At 39.9% G+C, this 16521-nt stretch overlaps 1 protein-coding gene across 1 annotated transcript in view; it reads left to right on the top strand.

Moving 5' to 3' along the window:
- GABBR2 (gamma-aminobutyric acid type B receptor subunit 2) overlaps positions 1 to 16521 on the top strand; it is a 1074198-nt gene that overhangs the window by 530189 nt on the left and 527488 nt on the right. Inside the window, exons 5-7 of the mRNA XM_069730579.1 lie at positions 1812 to 1877; positions 5295 to 5483; positions 11542 to 11778. Of these exons, the coding sequence (XP_069586680.1) occupies positions 1812 to 1877; positions 5295 to 5483; positions 11542 to 11778 (492 nt within the window). The remainder of the gene's footprint in view (positions 1 to 1811; positions 1878 to 5294; positions 5484 to 11541; positions 11779 to 16521) is intronic.

Below are 16521 nucleotides of genomic sequence, written 5' to 3'. Positions count from 1 at the left end.
CATTTTTGGTCACATAACATTTTTTTATTGCTTTCTATTCTCATTTTTGGGAGACAGAATGCCAAAAAACAGCAATTCAGTATTTTTTTTATTTTCTATGCCATTCTGCATGTAGTAAAATTGACAAGGCAGATTTATTCTTCAGGTCACTGCAATTACAGCGACACCACCGCTCTATTTTTTTTAATGTTTTGACGCTTTTACAGCTTTATAGAAACAATATTTATTTTTGCATCGCTTTATTTTGAAAGCTATAACTTTTTTGTTTTTCCACTTATTAAACTCTATGGTGACTTGTTTTTTGAGGTACAAGATTACATTTTCAGCTATATCACATTTAGTTACCTTTGTGTTTTTGATTGTGCTTTATTCCACTTTATGTTTGGCAATATGATAAAAAAAGTATGTTTTTTCCCATTTTGTTACTTATTTTTTTACCGTTTCCAGTGAAGGGGTTAACTGGTCAGACAGTTTTATGGGGCGAGTCGTCAGTGATGCGGCAATACCAAAAATGTGTACTTTTTTTTCTTATTTTTTTGTTTTTACATAAAAAAGAAATTTATCAGAACTGTATATTTATTTTTTTATTACTTTCTGATTTTTTTTTTCACTTTTTTACGTTGCTCCAGTATGGGACCTTTGCTGTCAGGAGCCTGAACGCAATTATAATCCATTGCAGTGCAGGAGCATTGCAATTGATTATAACTGTCAGTGCTGCACTGACACAAGCCCCTGAGACTGTGCTCTGTGCATGATCTGAGGGGCTTGCTGTAACCTGATGGCCAGGATATCATCATGATGACATTAGGTCACCATGGCAATGATTGGGCCCCCACAATGATGTCAATCGGAGGGCAGATTGAGCTTCCTCCCTCTGCCTGCTTTCTAAATGCCGCGATTCCTAGAGATTCTAGTGTTCTGAGGTTAAAGTGCTGGCAACGGTGCAGGCACTGGTACTCCACTGAGTGCAGAGTGTCAGCTGTCAGAATCAGCTGACACCCAGTGGCGATCTCATGTGCACAGCTGCTGTGTGCACAATGCAGCAGCACTGTTGTTGATGAGAGCAAGATCTTGTAATAACATGCGTTGTCTCACATTCTGCCAGTGAGGAGGTCTTTCAAGCTTCTGCTAATTTTACTAATTAACTGTGACACTGGTCACTTCTCACAAATAAGCCTCGATACTGGATAATCAAGAGGCATGAGGTCAAACGCCAAGAGCATACATCATAGACATAGGTTTGAGATGAAGGTGTAGTCAGAAAACCGTCTGAGGTCAATATTCCAAGAAGGTAGAGGATCATGGCCAAAGGGATAGGCAAAGAAATGGTGAAGAAAAATTCTAGGTTGAGCAGCACAAATCAGAATACCAGGCAAGGAGAACACCTCATAAGCAAAGTTACAACTGGCAGCTGTCAAATCCAGAGAGCTGGTTAAATAGCCAGGTAATTAGTCTGGACTAAAGACACATGGATAAACAGTCTGGTCCTGATTGGATGGCTAAACCATCACTCCAGAGACAGACAGCTCAGCATGTCCCAGAATCCAATTGAATGGCTAAGCTGTCCATCATTATACTGACACCTCAGCACACCCCATGCCTAGATGGACGGCAGAACTGTCATTCACTGCATCCAGACACTCAGATAGGAAAAATTGTGACATTAATGTTATTGAGTAGAACCATCTGTCAGCGCCTGACACTGTTTCTTAAATAAAAAGTGCAGCCATACACAGGTTAACATTTTTCTATGAACATATTTATTGTGACATATTAAATACAAATGTCTTTTTTTTCTTTCATTGTTATAGGGCAACGATGTACGAATAATCATCGGCCAGTTTGATGAGCATATGGCAGCAAAAGTCTTCTGTTGTGTAAGTAGTAATATTGTAGTTTGAACCTGTGTGTTTTGACTTATCCTTGAACCGAACTTTGGACTGAGCAATCAAGCCTGTAGGTACTGCGTGCTCACAAAATAAAGTGCAAACATGTATATGAGAAGAAAAAATAGTGGCACTCACCAGTCCTGTAAAATAACAATAATAATAATCCAATGCCTCTATTAATTTAAAACATATTAAAACTGACTGCAGACAGGGAAAGGAGCACATGTGAGGGACAACTATCGGTTCGTGCTTTCCTATTTATTCCAGGATGAGTAGAAGTACAGACCAGGACCAGATTTTAAGTCAGAATTGAGAATCTTGATAATGAATGATCAGACTTGGCAGAGAAAAAAACAAATGTATCTGATAAGATATACTACAAAGTTGAATATTTTCATGTGTAGTAAGTATTGAGTAATTAAATAAAAATTAAAACAACAGTTTCTTCTTAATTGTCGGTAATTTAAATAAATGAATGTAGTACATGGACAAACCAGGTTAACCAGAGGAAGAGCCACTGTTTGTAATTGTTTTGTGCTAATTACCTTAGGGGGTCCTGAGAGAGGGTTGCCTCTTTTAAATACAATTTGTGGTTACATGTGAATTTGAACATTCGCTTCACGGTTCGCAATAAAAAAAAAAATTGCCAGACATGATTTCCCACAATCCTGAAGCATCTTGGAATGGACTAACATTGGTTGTAGCGTGGGCCACCCAATAATGCCCCACAGCTATAACATCTTACGGATTATCATATCTTGTACAGTGGTGATCTGTACCTTGGCCATCAGAGATCATGGGCTCCCAGTAGAGCACAGTTTATGTGCCAGAGTCATTTTCCATCTCCAGTCACTGGTTAAGTCTTTCTCTCCTGTAGAGTGTAAGCTCTTATGATTAGTAGGGTCCTCTCTCTCTCTCTCTCCTGGAGAGTGTACACGCTTATGATCAGTGGGATCCTCCCTCTCCATTCTGTACAGTGTAGCCTCTTATAGTCAGCAGGGTCCTCTCTCTCTTATACACCATGAAGAACAGACCTCTAAAAATTAACCCTTATTAAATTGTTTAAAAGAATCAAAAATAATTTGGTAAAAAAAGGTGCAAAAACAATGAAGGGTCAATAGCAAAGGGAGGTATAGTAAATGAACTAGGGCTAATCTCTCCCTAGATGAGCCCCAAAATTCACCGTACCCATCAGTGGAGGTTGGCACCCTAGTTGTAGACGTGATGGCTCCCCCGCTCCACGTCAGTAGCCCTGAAAGCCCTAATGCACCCTGAAAAGCTTACACACTAAATTATACACAAAAAACACACACACATACAAAAATATTAGACGGTAGTACCCAGAATCTAATGAAGAGATAAATATCTCGTCGTAAGTTCCAGGAGAGATTCTACAAAAAGTTGTAAAGTCACTTTAGATACCCCATCCAAAATATAGTCAAGGTCTATAGTCACATTTTTAGGCTACAATTTAAACAATAATGCACCTGGATAAATTCTCCTATTGTACAGTGCCCATAAGATTCATATAGTCCTGTGACAAACGCGTCACCAATGGATGCATAATTTAAGATAACAATTGACAGGGTACAGTTAGACTGAACATCAAATCATAGTCACGTTGGTTGTCATTTTTAGACTGCAATTCAGACAATGATACACCTGGATAAATATCGCTGTAAGTCCTGTGACACACGCATCACCAATGGATGCACAATTTAAGATAATAAATGACAGGGTAAAATTAAACTGAACCTCTCCCACTTTCAAAAACCCATGCATAAATGAGTAAACAGTCCAATAATCTGAAAAAAAGTTTCCACATAATCGTGGTACTTACCAGCCATTCTTAGCTCCCTCTAATTCCTAACGCGCTTCCCCTTTGGTATAAGGGTTCATCAGTGGATCCACGGTTGAGGACTTCAGTATTCCCCCTGGCCATAGTCAATTCTGTGTGTTGCTCTCTCCCTCTCTCCTATAGAGTTCAAGCTGTTAAGTCAACAGGTCCTTTCTATCTCGCCAGTAGAGAGTCCGTTCTTAAGGCCCCTTCACATTAAGCGACGCTGCAGCGATACCGACAACGATCCGGATCGCTGCAGCGTCGCTGTTTGGTCGCTGGAGAGCTGTCACACAGACCGCTCTCCAGCGACCAACGATGCCGGTAACCAGGGTAAACATCGGGTAACTAAGCGCAGGGCCGCGCTTAGTAACCCGATGTTTACCCTGGTTACCAGTGAAGACATCGCTGGATCGGTGTCACACACGCCGATCCAGCGATGTCCGCGGGAGTCCAGCGACGAAATAAAGTTCTGGACTTTCTTCAGCGACCAACGATCTCCCAGCAGGGGCCTGATCGATGGTCGCTGTCACACATAACAATTTTTTTAACGATATCGTTGCTACGTCACAAAAAGCAACGATATCGTTAACAATATCGTTATGTGTGAAGGTACCTTTATGGTCACCAGGGTTTTCTCCCTCTCTTCTCCCATGCCTGTATTTACTGAACAATTACAAGGTTTACAGATTTGGGATTCGAGCAAATTTATTCACCACAATTTGAATTTCTGTAAAAAAATTCCAGGAATTCATCAAACTCAAATTTCAAAAGATCTGCTCATCCCTAGTAGCTGTAGTAAAACTGTTACCTTTATTTATATCTATATAAAAGTGTTCCTCCTTTTATTAGAGAGTAATTTCAATTGTTCAAAATCAATTTCTAGGAGCATTACTCCTTACTTTATTAGATCAAGTGCCTCATCTTCTGTTAAAAAGGTTATCCAAACATATATCTTCAGCAGTGCACCACTCTAGCCTTCTGACTTCCAATTTGCTGGGGAAATGTGCGCACCTCTTTGACTGATAGTTCAAGCCAGAACACTGTTAAAGTCCTCGTAAAGGCTCAGCAACTGACGAGGAGATGAGCCGAGGTGATGAACTCTGGCCTGTCACAGCAGCTGACTGATTGGGGAGATGAGCAGTCACCTTATAAGCCAGTTACTGGTGAACATGAGAGTGCTGTGGAACTGCTCTTGGGCTTCTGTTCAAGCTCAGCGGCCATTCCTTGTAATGAATGTTACTGAATAGCAGCTGGGGCCCGTCCCTTTGGTAATGAGCATTTAACTAAAAAAACTATAAAAAAAAAAACAACCTAGCAGAAGAACAAAGCAAAATAGAAGAAGCAAATTAATTACAAAATTGTTTACTTTTACACTAACTGCGAAAACAACTTTTATCACATGGGAATAACCCTTTAAACATCATTATAAACATATGATCTAGCCATAGGCAAATCTCCTGAAAGTCTACAGAGGCAACAAAAAATTAACAACAATAATGTTGATACCTAAACTAAATGACAAATATTTCTTTTAATGCTTATTGTATGTTTATTGTCATTTGTAGGCTTACAATGAAGACATGTACGGCAGTAAATATCAATGGATAATCCCTGGATGGTATCAGGCTCTATGGTGGCAGCAGGCCAATTCCTCCACCTGTTCAAGTAAAAACCTACTCACAGCAATGGAAGGATATGTTGGAGTGGATTTTGAACCTCTCAGCACAAAAAATGTTAAGACTATATCTGGACGGGTGAGTTTGTAACTGTCAAAGTACAATTGTTTGCCAACTACAGCACATATATTTTTATACTGTCAAACAAACTGTAACAATAGTGGAAAATAAAATGTTCTTTCCATTATCATGTAAGTTTATGAAGAATCTACACTAAGTGAGAAAATAAAAGATTCTTAAAATACCACACTGTCATGAAATTCAATTTGAAGCTGGTTGAAAATTGATTGGCTGCCACTTGGCAATACCCAATTTCTTATAATAATAATAATGACTTATTACATAATGACATAATGACTTATGAACATGGTATTCAGATATTGTAGCTTGAAAAGCATGGCTTTTTGTCAAAAAAAATTTAGATTTCCTAACAATCTACAGATCAATGTACAAACATTTATTGGGGATGTAAAGAGCTACCTCTTTATTTAATCAGTAGCACAATCAGAGTAATAATAATAATAATAATCTTTATTTTAATATAGCGCTAACATATTACGCAGCGCTTTACAGTTTTTCACACATTATCATCACTGTCCCCCGATGGGGCTCACAATCTAGAATCCCTATTAGTATGTCTTTAGAATGTGGGAGGAAACCAGATTACACGGAGGAAACCCACGCAAACACGGAGAGAACATACAAACTCTTTGCAGATGTTGTCCTGGGTGGGATTAGAACCCAGGACCCCAGCGCTGCAAGGCTGCAGTGCTAACCACTGCGCCACCGTGCCGCCCAAGAGTAAGAGTCATGTAAGTGGATGAGCACTTATCCATTTTGAATTCTATATAGCGTGCATTACTCCCAATGTCCAAGTCTGTGGAAGTCCTTTATATTTAAGAAAAAATGTGCAGCCCCAGAATTGTGTCTATTCTAAATATAACCTATTAGAGAAGTGGTCACCAGGGTCTTTAATCCCTTCCCTCACCCAACTTTCTAGCAAAAGTCTGGCGTGAAATTTCAGGATGTGCGATCCCTGCTGGCTGAGCTAGGTCTTAAAAACTCTGAAGCTCCCGGTGATGTAAAAGTGTCTCACTCTTTGCACTGATTTATGCTAAGTGGTTACTGAATGGTAACTGCTTTAATGTTGATAACTTTTGGTTAGTGCAAAGAGTGAGATCTAGTGATAGCATGTACAGCAAGAAGGGTCACTGAGGATTGTGGATTCACACTCTGCAATGTAGGATCCCACAACCTGAAAGTTCAGAAAGTTGAAAGTTGGGTTCTTCAGGGGGACATTAGAGACCCTTGTGACCTTTTTTATTAGGTGATATTTAGAAAAAATCACCAGTCTGAAACTGCCCATTACTTTCTTACATATAAAAGGCAGTTTCAGACTGGTAAGAGGCACACTTCAAGAACACCAAGGGCCACAGAATATTCTTAGCCTTGTTCCTAACTAACATTTACCCCAAATGACTTCACTGTTATCATCTCAGTGATTTCTAAAGCTCATTCTTTTTACCAATGTGAAGTTAAATAGATCCTATTAATTAAAATTGTAAAACACTTCAAAACCCCATATATAATATTAAAAAATACAGCAAACTTCAAAAAAGGGCAGCTTCTCTGATATGGCACAGAGGAGCCAGCACAACTCTTATATCTAATCAGAAAGAACTGCGCACTCAGCAAGGGTGCCGAAAAACACTCATGTAAAAGATAAAAGGAATAAATTAAATAATATTCTTGTATAATGTCACACTTTTATGCATACTTGAGGACAACATGCAATTTGCAGTGAATAGCATTATACTCTAAAGGTACCTTCACACATAACGATTTCGTTAACGATATCGTTGCTTTTTGTGACGTAGCAACGGTATCATTAACGAAATAATTATGCGTGACAGCGACCAACGATCAGGCCCCTGCTGGGAGATCGTTGGTCGCTGGGACTGATCAGGACCTTTTTTTTGGTCGCTGATCACCGGCTGACATCGCTGAATCGGTGTGTGTGACGCCGATCCAGCGATGTCTTCACTGGTAACCAGGGTAAACATCGGGTTACTAAGTGCAGTGCCGCGCTTAGTAACCCGATGTTTATCCTGGTTACCATTGTAAAAGTTTAAAAAAACAAAAAGTACATACTTACATTCTGGTGTCTGTCCCCCAGCGTCAGCTTCCCTGCACTGTGTCAGCGCTGACACAGTGCAGGGAAGCTGACGCCGGGGAACAGACACCGGAATGTAAGTATGTACTGTTTGTTTTTTTAAACTTTTACAATGGTAACCAGGGTAAACATCAGGTTACTAAGCGTGGCCTGCGCTTAGTAACTTGATGTTTACCCTGGTTACCCGGGGACTTCGGCATCGTTGGTCGCTGGAGAGCTGTCTGTGTGACAACTCTCCAGCGACCACACAATGACCTAAACAGCGATGCTGCAGCGATCGGCATCATTGTCTATATCGCTGCAGCGTCGCTAAATGTGACGGTACCTTAAGGTTATATACATTTCAGTTATAAAAACTAACTTGAAATCTATGGGTGCTGTATAACAGTGGCTAACATGAGAAACCCCAAAATAAAATAAATGTAAAAAATAACTTTTATTATGTAGATTAAAAGGACTAACAACAAACACACCAAAAGACAAAAAGGTGTATACTAGGTTGCCCTACATATATAATGCCTAAACTATTGCCTGCCTACTAGATAAATACGCTCCTTGCAAATTTGTACTAGCAGCATCAAGAAAAAAATGCCTTAAGAAAGTCACATGTGCACATGTATTGGCAAAACATCGTGAACCTAGATGTAACCCAAAGATATAAAAAGATAGAACTTTTTCAAAAATAAAAGCATAGAAAACCCAAATGTAACACTAAACTGTCTCCTGATAACTGAACATCTGCCTAAACAGCGAAGGTTGGCACCCTACTTTATATTGGATGCACTCTATGCGCATCTACTCCCCCACCAACCTCCAACTGGCTGTCATTTACCGCCCCCCAGGGCCAGCCACCGCCTTCTTTGACCACTTCACCGCCTGGCTACTTCATTTCCTTTCTGCGGACATCCCCACTATCATCATGGGCGACTTCAACATACCCATTGACACTTCCCTCTCAGCTACCACTAAACTTCTAACTCTCACTTCCTCCTTCGGCCTCACTCAATGGTCTTCTGCAGCCACTCACAAAGACGGTCACACACTGGACCTCATCTTCACCCGCCTCTGCTCTCTATCTAACCTCTCTAACTCACCTCTTCCACTCTCTGACCACAACTTTCTCACATTCTCATCCCTCTCCACTCAATGTCTACAATCCCCACCCCACAAACTTTCACACCCTTGCAGAAATCTTAAACATCTTGACCTACATTCATTCTCTGAATCCCTCCTCCCCCTCACAGACATAAGTTCCATACACAATGCGGATGACGCTGCTGCTCTATATAACACCACAATAGCTGTAGCTTTGGAATCTGCTGCCCCACTTACACATACCAAAGCTCGCAAAATCAACAGACAGCCCTGGCACACCAGCCTGACCAAAGAACTGAGGCGAGCTTCCAGGGCTGCTGAGCGCAGATGGAAAAGATCCCACTCTAACGAGCACTTCATCGCATTCAAACAGTCCCTCACTACTTTCAAGACCACACTCACCACAGCTAAACAAACCTACTTCTCATCTCTCATATCCTCTCTCTCTCACAACCCTAAACAGTTATTCAACACCTTCAATTCTCTCCTCCGTCCCCCAGCACCTCCTCCCTCCCCACTTATCTCCGCTGAAGACTTTGCCTCATTTTTCAAGCAGAAGATTGATAGCATTAGAGACAGTTTTGGTCAACAACCCCCAGAGCCCTTCCTCCCGATTTCCCAGCCCTCCACCTCCAAAACCAACTTCTCCACCATTACAGAAGATCAACTCTCCACTCTACTCTCAAGATCGCATCTCACCACCTGTGCACTTGACCCGCTCCCATCCCACCTCATCCCAAACCTCACCACAATCTTCATCCCAACCCTAACCCATCTCTTCAACCTATCACTAACAACTGGTGTTTTCCCCTCAAGCTTTAAACATGCCTCCATCACACCTATCCTCAAAAAGCCCTCTCTTGACCCATCCTCTGTATCTAGCTATCGCCCTATATCACTTCTCCCCTATGCCTCCAAACTACTTGAACAACACATTTACCTTGAACTGTCCTCCCATCTCTCTTCTTGCTCCCTCTTTGACCGCCTACAATCTGGCTTCCGGTCACACCATTCCACCGAAACTGCCCTAACTAAAGTCACCAATGACCTCTTAACCGCCAAGAGCAAGCGACACTACTCTGTCCTCCTCCTCCTCGACCTGTCAGCTGCCTTTGACACAGTGGACCATTCCCTATTATTACAAACCCTCTCATCCCTTGACATCGCAGACTTGGCCCTATCCTGGATCTCATCATACCTAACAGACCGGACATTCAGCGTCTCCCACTCACACACCACCTCCTCACCTCGCCCTCTATCTGTAGGAGTCCCACAAGGTTCAGTCCTTGGGCCCTTGCTCTTCTCCATTTACACCTTTGGCCTGGGAAAGCTCATAGAATCTCATGGCTTTCAGTATCACCTCTATGCTGACGACACACAGATCTACATCTCTGGACCAGATATCACCTCCCTTCTAACCAGAATCCCTCAATGTCTGTCCACTATTTCATCCTTCTTCTCCGCTAGATTTCTGAAACTTAACATGGACAAAACAGAATTCATCATCTTTCCCCCATCTCACGCGACCCCCCCAACGAACCTATCCATTACAGTAAATGGCTGCCCACTCTCCCCAGTTCCACAAGCTCGCTGCCTCGGGGTAATCCTTGATGCTGATCTCTCCTTCAAACCACATATCCAAGCCCTTTCCACTTCCTACCGACTTCAACTCAAAAATATTTCATGAATCCGTTCATTCCTCAATCATGAATCTGCAAAAACCCTAGTCCATGCCCTCATCATCTCTCGCCTTGACTACTGCAACCTCCTGCTCTGTGGCCTCCCCTCTAACACTCTCGCACCCCTCCAATCTATTCTAAACTCTGCTGCCCGACTAATCCACCTGTCCCCCCGCTATTCCCCGGCCTCTCCCCTCTGTCAATCCCTTCACTGGCTCCCTATGTCCCAGAGACTCCACTACAAAACCCTAACCATGACGTACAAAGCCATCCACAACCTGTCTCCTCCATACATCTGTGACCTCGTCTCCCGGTACTTTCCTACCCGCAACCTGCGATCCTCACAAGATCTCCTACTCTACTCCCCTCTTATCTCCTCTTCCCACAATCGTATACAAGATTTCTCTCGCGTATCACCCCTACTCTGGAACCCTCTACCACAACACATCAGACTCTCGCCTACCATCGAAACCTTCAAAAAGAACCTGAAGACCCACCTCTTCCGACAAGCCTACAACCTGCAGTAACCACCGATCGACCAAACCGCTGCATGACCATCTCTACCCTCACCTACTGTATTCTCACCCATCCCTTGTAGATTGTGAGCCTTCGCGGGCAGGGTCCTCATTCCTCCTGTACCAGTTATGACTTGTATTGTTTAAGATTATTGTACTTCTTTTTATGTATACCCCTCCTCACATGTAAAGCGCCATGGAATAAATGGCGCTATAACAATAAATAATAATAATAATAATATTGGATGTGGGCCCCCGTTGCTCGGTGGCTGGCCCTTGGAAACCCTGCAGATCTAATGGATCTAGCAGAAGAAATCAATGTATCAAATCCAGTCAGCTGAACTACAATATAGAAAGGATCTGCATGACTGAACATATCTCATAACACAGAGCCCCAAGTGTGTACTATTTGAGCACACATTTTGCTAAAAAAAAAACAAGGCCTAATCCATATATTAGCCAGCATGCAATAGTTTAGGCATTATATCTATAGGGTAATCTAGTGTGCACCCTTTTGTCTTTTTAGTGTGTTTGTTGTCTTTAAATCTACTTATCAAAAGTTATGTTTTGTGTTATTGTTATACTCTAAGATACTATATCTGATATATACACATATACAGTATCACTTTCATCTGAGAATTACAAGAATATTCCTGTTATTTGTCTTTATTTAGACCCCACAACAGTATGAAAAAGAATACAATGAAAAGAGGTCAGATGTGGAACCCAGTAAATTTCATGGTTATGCTTATGATGGAATATGGGTAATAGCCAAGACACTACACAGAGCAATGGAATATCTTAATGCTACCAATAGACATCAAAGCATTCAGGATTTTAACTATACAAATCACAAGCTTGGGAAAATTTTCCTTGATGCAATGAATGAAACAAACTTCTTCGGAGTAACGGTAAGTAAAATCCACCCCACCCCAATTTGCAGACTATGTGGTTTTATTTTTGTACAGTATGTGTATTATTTTATAACCGCTATCATATTTTCTTATGTAAAGGGAAAAACACAATATTTGGCTACAAGAATTTTTTTTCTTACTTTTATGTCTCATAATTGAACTTGATGTGATATAATTATTTTGGAAAAAGTTCCAGGTAAAATACATTTGTCCATATTACACATCCTTAAAGAGTTATTCCCTTCTTTATAAATAGGTATTGTTGGACGGTGCTTGTAAATATAAGCAATTTTTTATTTTATTGATTATGACAATTTTCAGGCATTCTTGAAACATTGACACTTTTGTTTTGTGCCCAGCTTGTTGCTGCACCGCTGATTGACAGCAGAACAAGGGCAGTGCTTACAAGCTCGTTTCTATTGACCTTGTAAGTATTGTTTTGAATCTGGTCAGGATTAACTTTAATCCTTTCCATCTACTGCCTAGCGCTTATAATCTAAACAACAGTAGTGGTCGGTCACCTAGGAATTGAACTGTAAACAAACAAAAGAGTTAATATCTGGGGAACCGCTGCAAATTTTAATTAGCAGTAAATTACTAATTGCTAGGTTTTACGTGCTGAATCCAACAATATCCATTTATGAAGATGGGAATAACTCTTTAAAGACTAGACTTAATGAAAATGAACTTAAATCTGTAAAAAAAAAAAATGAATATGCTCTTTTAATTGATCTCTCTAGAGCATGTCTAATGCTGATGTCACATGGAATAATACATAGTCCTCTGTCAACTGTCATTCTTTTGGCATTACGGTCACACTTTTCAGCTTTGTAATTTGGGAAATTAAATGTGTTTTGTATCCTTAAACATTTACTCATGGTAATCTCATAATATTAGCGTTAAGAATATTTTTTTTCTTAATGTGCTTCCCCTTAATATGATTCCCAACCTTTTTCTGAAAGTCTACAATTAAAGTGCTCAGTTGACAAAGTCATTAACCTGAAGGCAACCACATTGTGTTAAGGCTGTTTCACATTTCATATTGTTGTACTTTCTGCAGTATAGACATGAAACAGGATTCATAAGTTTCCCACCAGTATTTATCAGTATTCTCTAAGTATTGGGTTAGTTTTTGCATCCACATTTGCATTCATTCCTATTTTTCCTATTGGGTAAAAGCAAATCATTTATCCATATTGTCATCAATTCAGTACATAAAACTCTCTATATTTCATCTCCCTATGTATGGAACGGTCTTCATGTCAACTGTGTTAAACAGACTTAATCTTCCTGTGTTTTGGTGCTGTTTAACCATTTGAAGGCTGCTATAATTCACTGACACAACAACATTTATTAGCTTAATCGCCAGTACAGGAGTCTGATGTTTTGTCACAGCAAATGGGGGGCATGCTGAAGGCCTATGTCTGCCATCTCTATAGTCTAGCTTGAAAGCAAGCTTCTTAGGAAACTGTCATTTATTTTATATGCAACAATACAATAATATTGCATTGTATATAAAAATGATCAGACTATCATAGGCTTAAGTCCTATTAGGAGACTCAAAAGTAAAATTGAAAATAGTTTTTTAACAAATATGAATAAAATATAAAAATGCAAATCACCCTCTTTTTATCATTTAATTATAGCAAAATAAAAAAATCTTTAGAAATAATGTTCTCATTTCTATAAAAGTCCAGTTTATCAAAATACAAAATAAAAGTAACACTATGGTAAATGCAATAAAGAGAAAAAAAATATCAAAAAAGCTAAAATTGCTTTTTTGTTTTGGTTGCCATGACTCCCTAAAAAATACAATAAAATGTGATCAAAAGGTCATAAGACTGCAAAATGGTGACAATAAAAATGTAACAAAATAAACACGTCACTCTATTGACAGATTTTTTCTTACAAATTTCCCATTTGTTTCTCCACTGTCTCACAGTTGTCATACTATACTGAAAAATATTACAAGTTAATTTTACCACACAATGGAATCTGTAAAAACTACCCCTCCAGAAAAAAAAAATCACAATTACACCTCACTTGGAATCTTATCACCATTATCCAGTGTATTGTTTGGTAAAATTAATCATGTCATTCAAAACTACGCATCCCTTAAAAAGCAAAGTCGTCATACAGCTACGGTATATTAATGGGGGAAAAAAAGTTATTGCTCTTGGCAAAAGGAAGAGAAAAAATGGAAGTGCTAAGAAGGGAAAATTGCCCCTAGTCAGGAAGGTGTTAAACTCTCTATATGGGAATTTATGAAAAATAAAAATAGCTAACCGGCGGGAATAGTTGTCCATGCTTGGGCACATTATCAATTATCCCATACTTAATTTTAAACACTGTTATTTTCTGTATAAGAATTGGATCTAGCTTCTTTTAAAGTTTTATCTTTATTAATTACAGCATCAACTTTATCATATCTGAATAAATTCAGTGCTTACTCAAATGCATCAAAACAGTAATCTGAATAATGCTATAGGAACAGAATTAAATGTTTAGCAGTAAGAATTTAGTTACTTTTTATACCATTTAAAAAGTTATCTCAATGCCAATCACTCTTCTGTTAGTAGTGCCCATAATGACTGCACAAACATAGACTAACACTGATTGGAAAGTCGACAATGCAACAAAGGCTGTTATTATTTTCTGATTTATTACATTTCAGTTTAGAAAAGAAGCTGAACATAGAAAGTCAGAGAATGAAACAGATTTCAAGTTGTTAAATCTAAAATACCCTTCCACAATGCAATGTATGGGTATAAATTGTTGGTGGCAAATATATTAACCCCTTCATGACCTTGGGATTTTTCGTTTTTCCGTGTCCGTTTTTCACTCCCCTCCTTCCCAGAGCCATAACTTTTTTATTTTTCTGTCAATTTGGCCATGTGAGGGCTTATTTTTTGCGGGACGAGTTGTACTTTTGAAAGACATCATTGGTTTTAGCATGTCGTGTACTAGAAAACGGGAAAAAAATTCCAAGTGCGGTGAAATTGCAAAAAGTGCAATCCCACACTTGTTTTTTGTTTAGCTTTTTTGCTAGGTTCACTAAATGCTAAAACTGACCTGCCATTCTGATTCTCCAGGTCAGTACGAGTTCATAGACACCTAACATGACTAGGTTATTTTTTATCTAAGAGGTGAAAAAAAATTCCAAACTTTGCTAAAAAAAAAAAAAAAAAAAATTGTGCCATTTTCCGATACCCGTAGCGTCTCCATTTTTCGTGATCTGGGGTCGGTTGAGGGCTTATTTTTTGCGGGCCGAGATGACGTTTTTAATGATAGCATTTCGGTGCAGATACGTTCTTTTGATCGCCCGTTATTGCATTTTAATGCAATGTCGCGGCGACCAAAATAATGTAATTCTGGCGTTTTGAATTTTTTTCCAGCTACGCTGTTTAGCGATCAGGTTAATGCTTTTTTTTAGTTGATAGATCGGGCGATTCTGAGCGCGGCGATACCAAATATGCGTAGATTTTATATTTTTTAAATTGATTTATTTTGATTGGGGCGAAAGGGGGGTGATTTAAACTTTTATATTTTTTTAATTTTTTTAACATTTTTTTCAACTTTTTTTTTTTTACTTTTGCCATGCTTCAATAGCCTCCATGGGAGGCTAGAAGCAGGCACAACTCGATCACCTCTGCTACATAGTAGCGATCTGCTGATCGCTGCTATGTAGCAGAAATAGAGGTGTGCTGTGAGCGCCGACCACAGGGTGGCGCTCACAGCCACCGGCGATCAGTAACCATAGAGATCTCAAGGACCTCTATGGTTACAATGGAGACACATCGCCGACCCCCGATCATGTGACGGGGGTCAGCGATGACGTCATTTCCGGCCGCCCGGCCGGATGCGGTAGTTAAATGCCGCTGTCTGCGTTTGACAGCGGCATTTAACTAGTTAATAGGTGCAGGCAGATCGCGATTCTGCCCGCGCCTATTACGGGCACATGTCAGCTGTTCAAAACAGCTGACATCTCCCGGCTTTGATGCGGGCTCACCGCGGAGCCCTGCGTCAAAGCAGGTGATCTGACCTCGGACGTACTATCCCGTCCTAGGTCAGATAGGGGTTAATGGACACAAAGTTTTTTTGATCTGATTGTACATAAATATTAATTTGTATCAAATGTAAGAATTCTCAGTAAATCAATATGTTGTAGGTGAGACTGCGCCATATCAGTGTGTTCACTGGATTTTAGAACCATTGTTGTCTTTACTGGGCTTATATGGCCTTTAAAAATCAAGGGCCTATCATATTGATAGGTTATCAGTATTAGATTGTTTGGAGTCTAACATGGGCAGCAAAACTTGGGTGAGTGCTACAGCCTCTTTAATGTTTTAGCTGGCCTACAAAATATTTTTGGAAGTAGCAGCATATGGATTTAGAGTTATGTCCTAGTCAAGTGAATTGGGCAACACTGTAAAACCTGACAGTGCCACTAAGGCTAAGTTCACATTAGCGTATCTGTGCGCAGTGTATCAAATGCATGCGCAAACGCATGCCAAAATGCATTCAGAGACATGCTTACGCTACATTTTTTATCCACATCAGCTTACGATGCGTTTTTTCTACACGTGTTCAAATTTTCAATGAATTTTGTATGTAGCAAATGCTGTTCCAGGATAATGTACTTGATAAAAGCAACACCCAATGGGCATGTCTCATGGGGATCCTGTATATATAGACCCTACACAGATGAAATCCTCATGTTTTGCTGCTGTATCCAGCTGC

This window comes from Ranitomeya imitator, chromosome 6 (assembly GCF_032444005.1).
Source record: "Ranitomeya imitator isolate aRanImi1 chromosome 6, aRanImi1.pri, whole genome shotgun sequence".
NCBI classification, from domain to species: domain Eukaryota; kingdom Metazoa; phylum Chordata; class Amphibia; order Anura; family Dendrobatidae; genus Ranitomeya; species Ranitomeya imitator.
This window is presented reverse-complemented; position numbering and strand designations above follow the sequence as displayed.